Source organism: Ischnura elegans, chromosome 3 (genome assembly GCF_921293095.1).
Source record: "Ischnura elegans chromosome 3, ioIscEleg1.1, whole genome shotgun sequence".
Lineage (NCBI taxonomy): Eukaryota > Metazoa > Arthropoda > Insecta > Odonata > Coenagrionidae > Ischnura > Ischnura elegans.
In genome coordinates this window covers 9,015,033-9,030,995 of record NC_060248.1, presented here as the reverse complement: position 1 = coordinate 9,030,995, position 15,963 = coordinate 9,015,033, and the positions used below count along the sequence as shown (strand labels likewise).

Genomic DNA, 15,963 nt, shown 5'->3' with positions numbered 1-15,963 from the left:
ATGTATCAATCGTCCAATCAGTGAATTAGTTAGAAGCTTTAGTATATACAACAAGAGAAGACTGGAGGTGTTAGAGATGTGGGTGTGGCAAAGAATGGAGAAGGTGAAGTGGACGTAGATGAGGGGAAAAGATGAAGTGCTGGAGGTGGTGGGTGAGGAGAGGCAGCTTTTAGATGAGATACGGAGTAGACAGAAAGTATGGATGGAGAGAGTACTTAGTGGGTAGGGGATGAAGAAGTCAATGTAAGAGGGTAGAATGTTGTAGGGTAAATAAGGGAGAGGAAGGAAGAGAATAGGATTTGTAGGTAGAATGATATGGAGTAGGCCTTATTATAATTTGAAGGTGGAAGTCCATAAGGGATAGTAGACTGCCAGAATATTTCTTAAATACTACATGCAAACCTCTCTTAATCAGTAGAAAAATTTGATAATAATAATAATTTAATTTAAAAACCTGGGGTGACGGCAGTAGACATCTTGGAACTCAGCGACTCAATTTGAGTTGGGACTTGAGTGAGGTCTCGTAATACCAACAAGGCATCCGAGTCAAGTTTGCATCAGGATCACAACTTGAGTAACATTCTGGAATACTGCCCATACTCTCATATTGATTGAAGTTGGATATAATCTCATATTAATTAAAATCAGGTGTTGAAATGAAAAATCATTCCTCTCACTAAATATGGTCAACACTCGTGAGGTGAACTTCTGCAGCATCTTATCTGAACTAATTCAGTCCTATAATTACCGATCTAACTCTCCATGTGGGCACAGGTGAGGTTTCTTCTTCTGCTGGGTCTTGCAGCGAAAGCCAGCGTACGTCCAGAGGCCAAGGACGCCACCCTCGGCAGCAGCCTCAGCCTGACCAAAATCCTCCAGCTCGATGAAATCCACCTCCAACTCCTTCAAACTCCTACAACCTGCTACTCATGAGAATAGACATTGAAAACATTGTCAATTACTGGCCACTTCCTCATGTTAAAACAACAAAAAAAAGAGAACTAATCAACCTCGATAATCATTAAAAACAAACAAAATAAGCAATTAAGATACCTGTCTCAAACCTGCCGAATTTGAGATAACTTGTTGTTAGAACTTAGCCATCGATATGTATTATGGTTAGTCAATGACTACAGTAGACTCTCGTTATCATTAAGTTCATGGGACCGAAAAACTGGAGGTTCGTAATAACGGAGTTCGTGTGAACGTTTCTTTTAGGAATTATCGAAAGAAAAAAAAACATACTTCGTCAAAATTTCTTGTCTTTTCAATCTCCTGCACTTCTAATCTTCAGAGTCAAGTGTATAATATATGCAAATGAATTAACCTCCTTGATATATGAAAAATATGCATTCCGAGACATTGCTCGTAAGTTGATAAACCTATAATAGGCATCGAGGAGAGTGGTTATCCTGCAGAGAGCAATACTGCATCACAATTTGAGCTTACTCATGACAGCATTAACTCACGATCATCACTGATCTAGCTTACAACGTAGCCAGAGCCGAAAAAAATCGCTGTCCGCAGGAAGAAAGAAAGGGCAAAATGCTGAACAGTTCATGACTTCAAACCGGATTAAATGATTCTTTGATGATTTTCAAGTTTCTATGGTGGCTAATCTTCAGTAGATATATAATGAGTAAAATCATTTACCTACAGAAAATTAAGCATTTTGCCATAACCAGTCACATTCTTAGTTTTTCCAATGGTAGACAAAGGATGACAACCTGAACCATACCAAATGTTTCCTAATTTGTTTAAGGATTGTTGCACAACGGAGGTGTAAGGTAACCACTGGTTGAGTTGTATGCCACATCAGCACTTTCACCTCTCTGTAATTTTGGAAATCCATGGAATGTACACAGCAATTAACACTAGAATGACTGGGACAGGCTGCATACCTACTAATACCATTAGAGGCCAATTGACTGTTTGCTATTTTCTTGTGCCCTTTCATTTCACTCTGTAATGCTTTTTTAAGGACTGCGTAAGTGTTACGATAAAGTGCTATGTGCTAGGCATAGTGCAAGAAAAAAATTGTACATGTTGCAAAACAAATTATCACACAGCAAAAAAATTTTCTTGCAAAATAAAAAAGTGCCTCATTATATTGGTAATAATAGTGTGTTTTATGATAAAAATGACATTTCAAAACGTTATTTTTGATATTATTATGTATAAAAACATGAAATCAGAGACAAATAAATTTGAAAAGACAGTGTTATGATGTAGCTCCACAATAACAGCCTCATAATAATTACCTATGAGAGCACTTGTTTCAAATTTTCTAAATACATACATACCTTTGTCCACACATGTGTTTGTGGCACCTTGAGCTGTACTTTCCATGAGATCCCAGACTAATGAAGGAAGATGTTGCAAAGACTACAGCAACTCTTTTCTCGATTTAAGGCAGATTATTAACTCAACTAATTTCATAATGAAAGTTCTATGGGACATCTTAGTGCCTCAAACATATGAGAGGATTGGAAAAAGCAATATTTTCAAGGATACCTTGCCCAATGAAAAATGTTGTGGAACTGATCAAAATAAGGCCAAAAAATTTGGAGGCATCGAAGTAAACCCTTGGCCCTCGCTCATTAGCCATTTATGAGGTAGGGAGACAAATCGATGAATATCACTAAACTTGAGGGAAAAACTTTTGTGCATTTTGATGTATCTGCCACCTCTAAGCCACAAAATGCCAATCCGCAAAGAAAATATTTCAACGCCCACGTGGTGTGGCGGGGAGAGAAGCAGCATGCCACTCGCATCCCCTCCCAGCTTGCCACTCCCTCCTCCCATGCACCTAACGCGGCAGCTCTCTCGTGCAGTCAACAAGGCAAGCAGTGAAAGCAAGGGTGCAGCTGCTGGACTGTGGCACAAGCACCTCCTCGATCATAGGATAAAGCTAGCAGAGCTCTACACCTTAAGTTTCACTGCCAAAAATTTTTTCATTTTCACATCATTTGCTCCAAAATATTTAAAGTAGAAAATAACCTCATAAATGGGAAAATAAGAAAGGGGTATCATATTTTTATTACGAATTATGGCAAGATGAGTTCATTCTATTTCTTTTTGAAGTCACAATGTCACCAGAGGGTTCAGAGGTAGATGAACATGTAACGAGTGAGATGGACAAGGATGCATTGCAATCTTTTTCTAATCTCAGAGGCTTATGTACATGTAATTCATTAACATGCGCACCTAAAGACAGTGGATACGAAACTCCAGGGCGGGCTTGCGGGGTTACACTCCCGGGGCAGGGTCTGTAAGCTCTCCTTTTTCATCCTCATCACGGAAGGGGGAGGACATGGAAGAAGAAAGGAAGGAAGTGCTGCCGCGATAGGAGCCCGACGACACCTCCAAGGAGTGGATGGGAGTGGAAAGGAAGGGACGAGGAATCCCACACCGTCACAGAGGCGGGCGGGTCCTACTACTAGTGAAACCATGATTCAATGTTTCTACAGAAAGGAAAAAATTTCCCTTGAGGAAGGAAATTACTCATAGGCTCACCTAAAGACAACCAGTAGCATGCATGACAGGTTTTCTGAACGCATTGACACAATTAAGTGGTTTTCAGTCCAACTGTCTGACCATCAACAATGGCCTGCATTGAAAGATAGCGGAAAACTAAGAAAAACTACATCGCTGCAATTAAATTATTTGTTTTTAGGTATTAAAAGTATTGTTTTTAGCAATGGCAGATGATTTTTCCAGAATGATAAATGTTCTTCTGACAACAGCATTGCCTCAATCGAGTTTTTTTAAAAGAATGTTGACTTGCGTAAGAAGGAGCAAAACATGAATGTAGCAGAATTCAATGACAAACCTGATGCTGCCATTCGAATGCTCTCCTTCCCTTGGTCAATATTCTCCTGCTCGTCTATTTCTGCACATCCTTGCTGCTTCCCCAGCCCCACCACGGCCACTGTGCTGAAGCATTCGTCCAGATCAAACAAAACCCTTGACTTTCCCTTCTTCAGAGGAGGGCCTGACCTATGGGTGCGAATAATTGAAACAATTGAAGAACACACTTGCCTCAACAAACAACTATTAAAGAAGAAAATAGATAAATCATATCTCTCAAGGAAAACTTGCTTAAAAGCACAAAGATACTGTTACAGGGTTCATACTTCCAACTTTCCACTTTCATTTCCCCTGACTTGCAGTTGAATTTCTAAATTTTTCCTGACTAAATATCAATGACAAAGCAGTTGTGTATAGCGAGTTTGTGGGAAAAAAATGAGGCAAAGCACTCAGTGAAATGAAGTTAAATAGTCCAAGTACACCATTAGCTACAACATTCTATGCAGACCAGGATGCAAACAAAATTCCCGCCTCACCACTCTAACTCTGCCCCGTTCATTAAACCACAATTTTCATCTTTTTGCAGCACCTCTAGCCCTTTTCTCCGACCATTAACTTATTTCCCTGACTTGAAGTCCTGACCAGTATGAACCCTGTGTTACAGCAATACCTATAATTTAAGTTAGACATTTGTAATTTAAAACAGATAAATATAAACATTTATGTTTCTTTTCATTATAATTAATGGCACCAATTTTGTTGTTTTACAATTCAACCCATTGGCCATTTCCAGATGTGCCATTAATGCTGATGCCTGAGCTCCAGCACTGGCCACAGATCATGCTCACACGCACTGGCATTGCCAGGACATACATATATAGTTTTTTTTCTGACATGATCTCGGAGACATCTCAATTTAATATTTTCTCCACCACCATCAAAGTCAGAATTTGTGGGAAAATGTGAAGTTAAAAACATCAGAAGTCAATGGTGGCCTATGTAGGTAAGTCTTCATTTTGTGAATCGATAGAGGGAAATAAAAATTATGTTGAATATTCCACACTGTATATTAATTGACACTGACCATGGTTTCCATACTTGTATCATTATCCTGAACACCATTTTGGGTGTCAATGAGTGTACAGCTTGGAACGAACAAAGTGATTTTCATTTCTCTCACGGGTGGTGCCAGCAACTGCAAGTTCATCACTTGCTGCCGTAGCACAGGAAATTGTTTGAAAGCTTCCATATGAGAGCATTGAATCAGCTAAAGTGCCAACACTGGAAACCTTGTATCATGTGCAAAAATAGCCCTAGAATCTAAATACGAGGTGAATTCAGAAAATATCAGGAATTTTAGTTTTTATGAAAAAATGTATATATCCATCTACATTCTGTTTTCCCCTTTACAATAGTCCCCATACAATATTATGAACTTGTGTCAGTGCATTATATGCAGCCAAGCGCATTATATTCCTAAAATATGCCCTACTGCTCAAGGATATTTACGGAAGAACTTAGCTCCACATGATACACTGGAAAATGTTCTCGTAACAATGAAATGCGTTGTGCAAAAATTTATTCAGTGGAAATATTACAATGTCTAATTCAAATAATAAAAATAACTTCCACCACATCATGTCACCTCTCATAAAATAAAGAACAATGATTATCAATTAATACTTCAATAACATTTCAATGCCACGACTGATGAGATAATACCACATGGCATGAAAACAAAGTTTTCAACTTAGCAATAAGAATTACAGTAAATTTCTTCCATCATTATGTTTAAAAATACAAAATTTAGTATCTGTACCAGCATCTTGTACATATAAAACTGTAAATTACAAAGCTGAAGATGAATGTTACGATAATGCTCAACACGTTGTACTTTGTTTTTTTGTTGTATTACTTATTTTAAACTTGAGCAACATTAAGAAACTTTCATGGTATCTAAACTACACGTTAGCAATTGGGAATTTCTGAAATTTATAAATTTTACATGAGAGAAAATAGTACTGTGGTTACATTTTCCAATTAATGATACATGAAAATGCTGGTAAGTTTTTACTTCATACACCCTGAGGATTGTGGTAGCCTGGTTGAAAGAGCACTTTCATGCTGACTAAAGGGTACCAAACTTTTAACTATGATGCAAGACGAGGCCCTTCACAAAAGTGAATGCAAGTCACAAACAGAGGGCAAAGTAGTAAATAACAAAGCGAGAAAGTTAAGAGACAAAATAAAACTTGGTGACAGTGATTAAAGAATATTTTCCACTAGCAGCAGGAATTACCAAGCAGGAATTAACCCCTAGGGCAAAATTCAATATGAAAAATCATTTGGCCAAGATGGGATCCAAAATCAGATCTCCCGACTGCCGGTCAGGAGTGCTACCAGTTACATCACACCAACAAGCCATCTTCCCTCAGGGCAAATTGCAGACTGGGTTTACTGAACAAAATGGTGGCATCAATTTTGTGGCACAGTAGACAGTGGTCGTGCTTACTAAGGCACTCTCACAAAGATATGAACCCTACTCTGTCACTATTTAGCGACAGACGTTTTCCAAAGCAACATATTAAGTGATATAAGTATTTCTAAGTGATATTAGAGTCACACACACACGTCATTTACACCAATAATTTTGCACCCTTGCACATGACTGTGACCAAAATCACTAGTCACACTCTAAGCTTTGGATCAAGCTGGAACTCCACCTAATTGATAAATTGCATTCAAAAAAAGCTACACAGCCATGTCATTATGGGCAGTAATTTATATTTCAGTATGTTCAAGACCTTATTCCTTGACACATCAAAGACAATATTAAGGATTCAAACCCTCCTTCCCAAACAACACAATATGTAAGTGGATCACAAAGTATTTTCTCCCTTTATTATTTTCTAATACATGATACAGGCTCAAAAAATTACCCTGAATCTAGTATTACATTCGGCTATCGATATTTCAGAAGCAGACCTATACACCACTAACATTTTGCTTTGCTTAAATGAAACATTACCGACTCTTCCATATTCCACATCAAACTCACTCATAGACTCAATGAAATGCCTTGCTAGGCCAATGAAGGTTTCACAACATCATCTATCCCACGGCAGCAGGTAGATTAGTTACTCCCTGGACATGCTTTATTTAAAAAAAATCCTTGCACAGACTTAGATCTGGGAAAAAATTGACCTCCCTACCCAGAATATGTCTCATACACTGGGCTACGGCTTAGTCTTGAGTAAATTCTATCCTTAACTATCCAACCTTGGGTAAAGCACCTAGTAGCAGGGTATTGCCACATTGAAATGTGTAAGGGCAAGGCTCCATATGATTTTTAAAATAGCCAGATATTTAAAATTCCATGCAGTACAATGTGTAGGGTACTTTTTCCTTGTACTAAACAAAGACACACATATGCAATATTCCTAGATCTCACTGCCAGGTCACTGAACTCGTTTTAATCAGTGCTGTCTAAGTTTGTCTCTGGTGACCACAGCCTGCACTGCACCACAACTTGGCTAAGGTAGATGGGAGATGTTTCCCACCTCAGATTTATGCCCTACTGCAGAATAGGAGGAACCTACTATCTACGGGCAGTATTAATGATTACATTTGGCTCTGCAATGTTTCACACAAAACCAATTTGTACTTGCTGCTTCCTTGTGTACTACAACACTCTTAAGTGCTCATTGTCTCACCAAGATCCTCCTCATATTGGTCATCCTCACACTTCCATCCCTTTATATGCTTAACTGAGTCACACTAGTAAAACAAAACCCCAAAATTTTTACCTCTCACCATGATGTGCATCCCTACCACAGACAATATACGTAGCACTAACATCCACTCATCCCAGAGCTCCACTTCCCTTTCCCTACGTGGCCCTCATCAAGCAGCCTCAATAATCCTTAACAAATTACCATCCATATTTCCACACTTAATCACTTCCTTCTCAGCCAGCATCATTTAAACAACCTACTTGTTGGCAAAGCATATTATTATACTCCTGAATTCATGGCATCCTAAGCGTGATTGTAGTAACACTTGAAGTCATTTTACTTTTCGAACTATGTCCTGCACTTGTATGTAAACTTGCGATGAAAACAACTTTATCACAGAATTGCATCAGTTACTAGCCATTAAAAATGACAACCAAGTAAAAAAAACTGGGAAAATGTATTCAGCAATTGAGAGATACAGGTTTGAATCCTTATGGGACTAAAACATTTCTAACAGTAAAATTCAACTTTGGTGAACACGATGATTTAGTGATGAATGGTTCACTTCATAATTTTCCTTATTTGATTTCCTTTATGAATAAATAGCAATATTTCTGCCTTTGACAAACATTTTTCTTTTCACGAAAGCACTACATCAGTGCATAAAATCAATCTCTTAAACTAGACATGCGAAGACCACCAGGCCACTCAGGAATGCCAGAAATGACATCCACGTTCATTATGTACTTAATATGTATTGGTTTTTATTATTGATTTTTATTTATGGTTTTCATTTCAGGAGGGATGGCTGAATTAAGTTAACTTTCCTCCCCAACAGCTTAGAAGGCAGGATCAAACAAATGTCAATGGTAGCAGAATTGGAAACAGATACCCTGAATGTGTCATCTATTTTGCATCAGCAAAAACTAAAAGTAACGTAACCGAAACGAAAGGGATAAGTAATTTGAAATCCAATCCTTTATTTAAAAACAATTACTGTATACATAATTATGTAAATAGCTGCACAAATAACTTTAATACAAATAATACTGCATTAACATTTGTACAAATGGCTAATAAAATCCAGCTACATAACCTAGGTTTTAATAGGAGGCTGAGAAAAATGAAATCAACAACAGCAATGAAAATTTTAGAGAAGTTTCATGGTACACAATGACCATTGGTGACAGTAAAATTACGGAAGTCTGCTTTTAACAAGGTGAACTCCTTTTGAAGAGAAACAATACAACACAATAATTTAAATCTCAGTTTTTCAAGAAACAACAAAGATAACATTTATAAACATCAGAATTATTTGATTTAATATTATTTCCTTTCACCCCAGGCCTATGAAATGTACATTTCATCTCACTTGTACATAAATTGAGCACAAAATATATTACTCCCACACTCCCACTTTTCAATTTCTTGGCAAACATGTACATTTAATGTTAGAATCACTTTCGTGAGATAAACACACACTAAACAACTCCAGCAAAAGCAGCAAAAATTCATCTTCAAACACACAGAAAACAATACACAATTTAATATTCACCATTTATTCTATCAAATACCATACTACCTCAATCCAAACAATCTTATAAAAAACGAAAGTGACTTAATTGGCAACCAATACCTTGGCTTTTCATGAAGTGTCATAAACTTATACCTCTTCACATTAAACAAATAATCATAAATGATTTGGTACAAGTAAACATGGAATTAAAATTGAGCTATTTGTATAAAAATATTGCTTATTATGATCAGCTCACAGCAGCGTAAGCTACAGCCACCAAGGCAACTTTTAACAATTACTCTCTCCTTCAAGCACGTTCTTCTACATCCATTCATTACAACTCTACTTCACAAGTGAAATATACAAATAAAAACTATATATTCTTCAAGTATCAGTTGATTTTTAATCCATGATCATCGAGATTCATACCGCAATGGCCACTTAATGAGCCACCAATGAATTTTTGTAAAAAATATCGTCAAGTAATTATTTAACCATCATTTCACTGGAAGACTATAAAAGGAAATGCATGAAAAGGAAGGAGTTCAATAGCTAAATATATAAAAGCAACGTCATTGATCAAAAATAGACTACTTCGGTAACACACCATCATTTTAAAGAGTAGTAAGTGAGTGAAGTGTAAAAAAACCTCATATGGAAGAAATGTGATACATGTATATCACTTTATGTAAAGTTTAAGGAAGGATTATCAAGAGTTAAATACAATCAGAATATTAAAATGATTAAAAAAACTTCACTAATTTTACCAAGAAAAATGACAAAAACAATTTGACAAAACTGCATAAAATGTTTTCCTCAGCAGTGAAATATTAGTTAAGGGGCTAAATGGTTTGAACAACAGGAAATGAAAAATCTAAAAACCAACTGTACATATTTACAAATCTAAGAAACATTTGTAAAAATGTGAGCATCATGACTTGCATTGTTCATAATTTTGTGCAGGGACACCAGAGGGAAAACACACAATATGCAGAAGCAACTTATCTAATTACATTGCCCGTGAGTTATGACACAATTTAACCTAGGCAAATCACACTATACCATCCAAACAGATGCTTTAATGTAGGTTACAATTATGCAGCAAGTGTAAACTAAAGTCCTCTCTAGCAAATTCCATAAAACACGGTAGAAATGAAACCATGTCATTGGATAAAGGTGCTGAAACATTTATCACATGAAACTCACAATCGACATTTCCTCCTAGCTTCAATCAAAAGACACATAGCAAAAATTATGTGCAAATACCATTGCTCAGAGGAAAATACAGATCTATTTTAATAAAACATCAACTTAAGATGTTAAGCACGATAAATCAGCAAAATCAAATGAAAAAATATTGCTGAAGCACACCTAATGGTGAAGTTAAGTCACTCACACTAATTCCAAGACTTTGATGATACCTTGGCTATTAGCTGCCACAACCACATTGGAATTCTGTCGCCAGCAAACAGCTGAGACAAACTCATTAACATCATCTTCTTTTCTATCCTTCTCTAATACACTCCTTACAGCATCAAACTTGAAACTAAATAACTGCTTGGAGAGGCCTTTATAGTACACATACAGAGCATTATTTTCAGAGCCGCACGCCACATAATCCCCATCAGTGGCTAGACCAACGAAATTCTTTTCATTTACATGACCAACAAAAGACCTCAAGCATGAAGGAGCTGTTCCCGACATCTTTGAACCAGAACCTCCACCAACTGCTCCCACACTCCACATTTTCAGCTGTGAGTCTGTTGATGCCGATACAATTTCTTCTTTGTTCAAGAACTTCACGTATGATACTGCTTTACGGTGGCCACGAAACACAGCAAGGGGCTCATGGGGATGCCTGAGATCATAATAGTGAACACAGTGATCAGCTGATCCAAATGCTAGGTGGCAAGATGACTTGGGATTGAACTTAACACAGCACACGTTGGCCTTGGCCTCCAGGGAGGCAATGGATCTCTCAGCATTCAGCGACCACAGTTTCACCCGTGCATCATCGGAACCAGATGCTACCAGTCGTGCATCAACTCGATTGAAATCAACAGACCAGCATCGACGCTCATGTTCCTGGAAGCAGTGGAGTCGAGATCCGGTCCCAGCATCCCAAATGGTCACAGCTCCCTCATAATCTGAGCTTGCCAGGGTACCTTTGTGATATGCATTCCAGCTCACACATGATATCTTAGACCCAGAAACCATTTCCACACAAGGGTAATGAATATCAACAGCATCTCTTACAACTGTCCCATACTCAAACACTTTAATTCGTTTGGTAACACCAGCAATGGCAAAAAATTCATTATCTTTATCAAATTCAATGCTGGATACAATTGTGGAATTATTGAAAATGTCTGAAGAGTAATTTAAAGTAGCAAGAGGTCGAAGTGTACTATATCGAGAAAATTTGACAAGATTCTCACGGAAAAGATCGAGGCCCTCAGAACCAGCTGAGGAACCTGAACCATGTCCATCAACAGGGACTTTTTCTGCCTCTCCAATGGACGCAGGACCAAACATTAGCTCTTTTGCACGAGATGCAAAGTAACACTGGACAAAGTCATCAAAGTGGGCATGCATTCGTTTCCTTCGAGCAGCCAAGGATGCAGGATCTCCCTTAGCATTGCCATTGAAGCCATCGCTGGAGGGAGCTCCTGCACTGATTGCCGCCCCAGCTCCCTCGGAGGCCATCTCACACGGCTCTGTCTTAATCGGCTTCTCTGTCAATGCCACTGTATCAGTAATGAGGCGCTCCTTTGGCTGTTCCACCTGAGAGGTGGCACCTTCTTCAATTCCACTGTCATTAACTTTGGGACATTTTTCTTGAACATCCCGCAAGATTGCCTCAACTTGGGCAAGATCTTTACGAACAAGAGCAACTTCTTTGCCCAACTGGGCAAGTTGCTCTTCCTTTTGTCTCAACAAATGTCTCAGGAACTCATGAAGCAACCGATTTTGAGCCGCACATGATTCGGCTTCAAGCAGATGTTTTCGCTGAGTCAGGACTTCCAGGAGAGCATTGACATCAGGGAGTGATAGACGTCTAGATTCGGAAGCGACAAAATCTCTTAATCCACCTTCATGGGTACCCTCAGTGCTTTCTCCTACACCCTGAATTGCCCTTCCTGAGGCACTAGTTCGCTGTCTGTATTTGGAGACTAGTTCATTGAGCAAGAAATTTGGGAACAAAGAGTCAATATCTGGGATAGGCGATCCACATTTAGGGCAACGGGAGCTAGCCTCAAGACTTCGGCAAATACATTTGAAGCAGAACGTGTGGCCACATCTAGTTATATGGGCTTCATCTATTAGGTCAAAACATATGGGACACAAGTAGTCATTGTTGCGATCCTCAGCAGAGCCTCCAATACCGTTGAAGACAGCAGGGTGATGCCGCTTGGAAGCCCGGCCACGAGAGCTTCCACCAGTCCCACCAGGGACTGCGCCACTCCGGCTTGCCATATCTCAGAGATGATGACACAGGAAGTTCAAAAGCTAGTAGAAGTTTGGACACTATGAGTCTTCAGAGGTCAGCAGCTGATCTGAAACAACGAAATAACGCAGTATTGAGCAAATTAATAAAATTCCCCGCTGTATGCTCAATAAGCATTACCATTCTTGTTTCAGGTCAGCTTACTGAACTTAGTAAGAATTACTCGGCATACTTTTCACTGTTAACACGTCAATAGAGCTTTAAATTCATTAATAGGAAACATTTTATTCCCACATTGAATTGGATACGCAACATTAGGGAGTAGCACTACGCATTTCATAGGGCACTAAGCACCTGATATTGTGGGCCAAAAAATTACAAAGATGCAAACATTAAATTTTTTGTTATTATCATCAAATAAAAAAATCTCTTCTTAGTAATAAAAACGGTTACAGAGTGCAGTGTGTCACTTTTAAAGAAAAAATTCCCAACCGTGGATTTCACTCTAGTCACAAAATGAACTGCACGAAAACGGCTGTTTTCGAGAACATAATAAAAAAGACCCTCATTGCACACATTTACCCAAAAATTGCAAGATTAAACCCAGCTATCCCGCACTCAAGGATGACATGCCAAACGAAAACAGAGCTTCCCAATAGAGAGGCAAAACAGCAATAATCGAAGTCAGTAGCCAACCACATCGATATTGTTAAACTACTCAACAACAGAAGTTTTAAATAATAATAGTAGCAAATACGATAATATACAGCGGTACACTCCAAATATGACCTACTTTTGAAGAAGACATCCAAATTTCCCAGAAGTTTTTTGGTTAAAGTTTTCGGCAGAGGATGTCAATTTCAATTCTCCTTTCTTGTCCCCGTCAGAATAGACTCCTAAAACCAATCCTCTCTGTAACACAAAACAGGTCATTTTTCACAAAAAAGAGAAGAAACTAGGTATAAACGAAGAAACACTTTCAAATAATTCCGGTTGCTAGCGCTCCAGAAGGTGTGCTCAAACTTAAATTTTAACCATCAACAGTTAGGTTTAATCCGATCACTCGAAAAGAAATAACACATACTTTGACAGCAGAAGCGTCTGAAGAATAATTCCTGTAAGATGTGGACACTAATTCCTTTCTAATATTTTTCGCCACAAACAGCATCCGAGTAGCCATCACGGACAGAATCCCATAATCCTCTGCGTCGGTAACAAATCGTGTTGCGAATAGAAACAAGAGCTGTATGAAAAATTTCTCTGTAAGATTCACCTCTGAATGCGCTAAATCAAACCCGCGAGTTATAAATAAGCGTCAACGAAGGCTAGCTTCCAGCATCGAAGTGATCAATTAAGATATAACAAAATACTTTTTTCACCTTTGAAAATTGATTCGGCATAGCTTATTATTAATGAATATATTATGAGAAAAAACCAAAATCGATGCTTCCACAGTATTCATACCGGCACCAAAGTGAGTCGTAAAACAATGATGATGACCCCGTTTCGATAATTATTGAGATTGTACCATGACATTTATAGCATAAAACTACGTTGCATAAACGGTCTTCAGCCACAAAAAAGTAAGGTTACATTAAAGGTAATTTAAAATAACACTTTGAATCATGTATTTATATTTTATTGTACAAAAACCATGTTTATAAATATTCTACCTGCATTCTAAGATTGTACATGAAGCGATGAAAAAATAACTAAGTAAGTCGTGGGAGTAAATTTAAGGTATTTAAAATGTTTTTTTATGGTTCAAAAGAAATTCTCATTAAAATGAAATGTTATAGTGCAACGAACAATTATAAGAATCGGTAATTTGCGTGTTTTACTAAAAAAGTAATGCTAGTTGTAACGAAGTAACATTTATATCTAATTTCATTGTATTATATTAAGAGGACACTACGATTCATTTTCTGCATCATGAAATTTTCTCTCAGTGCTAAACCTTCTTCATTATTCTAACTGGAATGTAAATATTCAGTTACCGGTTTAAGGAAGTTAATTCTAAGAGCCCAGGAGTTAATATTTCTGTAATAAATGAAACAACGGTCATGTATGGGAAGTTCACAGAAAAAGTAATTGGCCTTACCTGCAGATGTTATTTATAACATACTACGAGTATCTACAAATCAAACTACACATTTACAAAGTAACTATAGTTGCTTTACGACTATAGTCGCACATGCAAGTACAGATAAAGCTATAATTTATGCCAATAATTCGTGCAAGTGGTCAATGCTCGAGACCCTATTGCATGGCACTTTTAAGGAAAAGTTATTACGGAATGCATATATGTATGTCCCTAATTATTGCCTTTCGAAAAGGCAATGGAATATATATCCTCGCTTAGGATACGCTTCCTTACTCCTTCCTGCCACGTAAACGAACCGGAGGGAAGCGAAAACCGCCGCACAGTGGGCTGAAATCGAAAAAAGCTGGACAAAACCTCAAAAAAAGGTTTTTTTGAATGCAGAATTTGAAAATTAGAACAGTTGTTGTCAATATATTAGTGCATTTTTAACGCAAACCGTTTAACATAGCTTACTTTTTTAAACAAATTACTTGGCCCGCATTGACTTTTTTCGAAATTAAGCATGATAATACTAACGCCAGACCTTCCGTAGTTATTCCAGAGAAACATAAAAATTACGATATTGTTAAGCAACTCATTATTGTTAATTCTTCCCAAAATTCACGACTCAGTTGTAGTATATGTGCACTATAGCAAAAGAGGCGTACACGAACAGGCATGAGCTCCTGAGAGGATAGTAATGTAAGCGTTTAAAGAAAAGGTAAGTTAAGAGTTTGATTTGGAATGTAGCTTTCCACGGTGCGGAAACGGGGACATTGAGGAAAGAAGACGAGAGAAGATAGAAGATATTCGAGATGTGGGGATGGAGAAGAATGGAAAGGTGAATTGGACTGAGAGGATAAGGAAACGATGAAGCGCTGGACGGAGGGAAACGTATCGGAAACGGGAAGGAAGAGAAAAGAAAACGGAGGGGGAATGGAAAGGAAGCGGAAAGGAAACGGAAAAAGAAAGGAAGGAATAGGAGAGGAAACTAAAAGGGAACAAAAAGGACGCGGAATGGAAACGGAAAGGAAACGGAAATGATGCGGAAAGGAAACGGAAGGGGAACGTAAAGGAAATAGAAAGGAAGCGGAAAGGGAACGGAAAAGAAAGGAAAAGGTAACGGAAAAGAAACGGAAAGGAAGCGGATAGGAAACGGAAAGCAAACGGAAAGGAAGCGGAAAGGGAACGGAAAGGAATTGAAAAGAAAGCGGAAAAGAAAAGGGAAAAAAAGAAAAAAAACAAAGGCGTAACAGAAAGGGAACGGAAAGGAAACGGAAAGGTAATGGAAATGATGCGGAAAGGAAACGGCAAGGGAACGAAAAGGTAACGGAAAGGAAACGGAAAGGAAGATAAAGGAAACGGGATGGAA

At 38.1% G+C, this 15,963-nt stretch overlaps 1 protein-coding gene across 2 annotated transcripts in view; it reads right to left on the bottom strand.

Moving 5' to 3' along the window:
- LOC124155425 (cytosol aminopeptidase-like) overlaps positions 1 to 13,721 on the bottom strand; it is a 43,185-nt gene extending 29,464 nt beyond the window's left edge. Inside the window, exons 1-4 of one of the 2 annotated variants that reach the window (XM_046529224.1) lie at positions 13,593 to 13,721; positions 13,302 to 13,420; positions 3,833 to 3,999; positions 749 to 923 (exon numbers count right to left, since the gene is read on the bottom strand). In XM_046529224.1, the coding sequence (XP_046385180.1) occupies positions 749 to 923; positions 3,833 to 3,999; positions 13,302 to 13,420; positions 13,593 to 13,688 (557 nt within the window). In that variant the 5' untranslated portion in view covers positions 13,689 to 13,721. Of the gene's footprint in view, positions 1 to 748; positions 924 to 3,832; positions 4,000 to 8,504; positions 12,618 to 13,301; positions 13,421 to 13,592 lie in introns of those variants that run through there. The other variant, XM_046529222.1, reaches the window with a different exon arrangement.
- Positions 13,722 to 15,963: the final 2,242 nt, after the last annotated feature.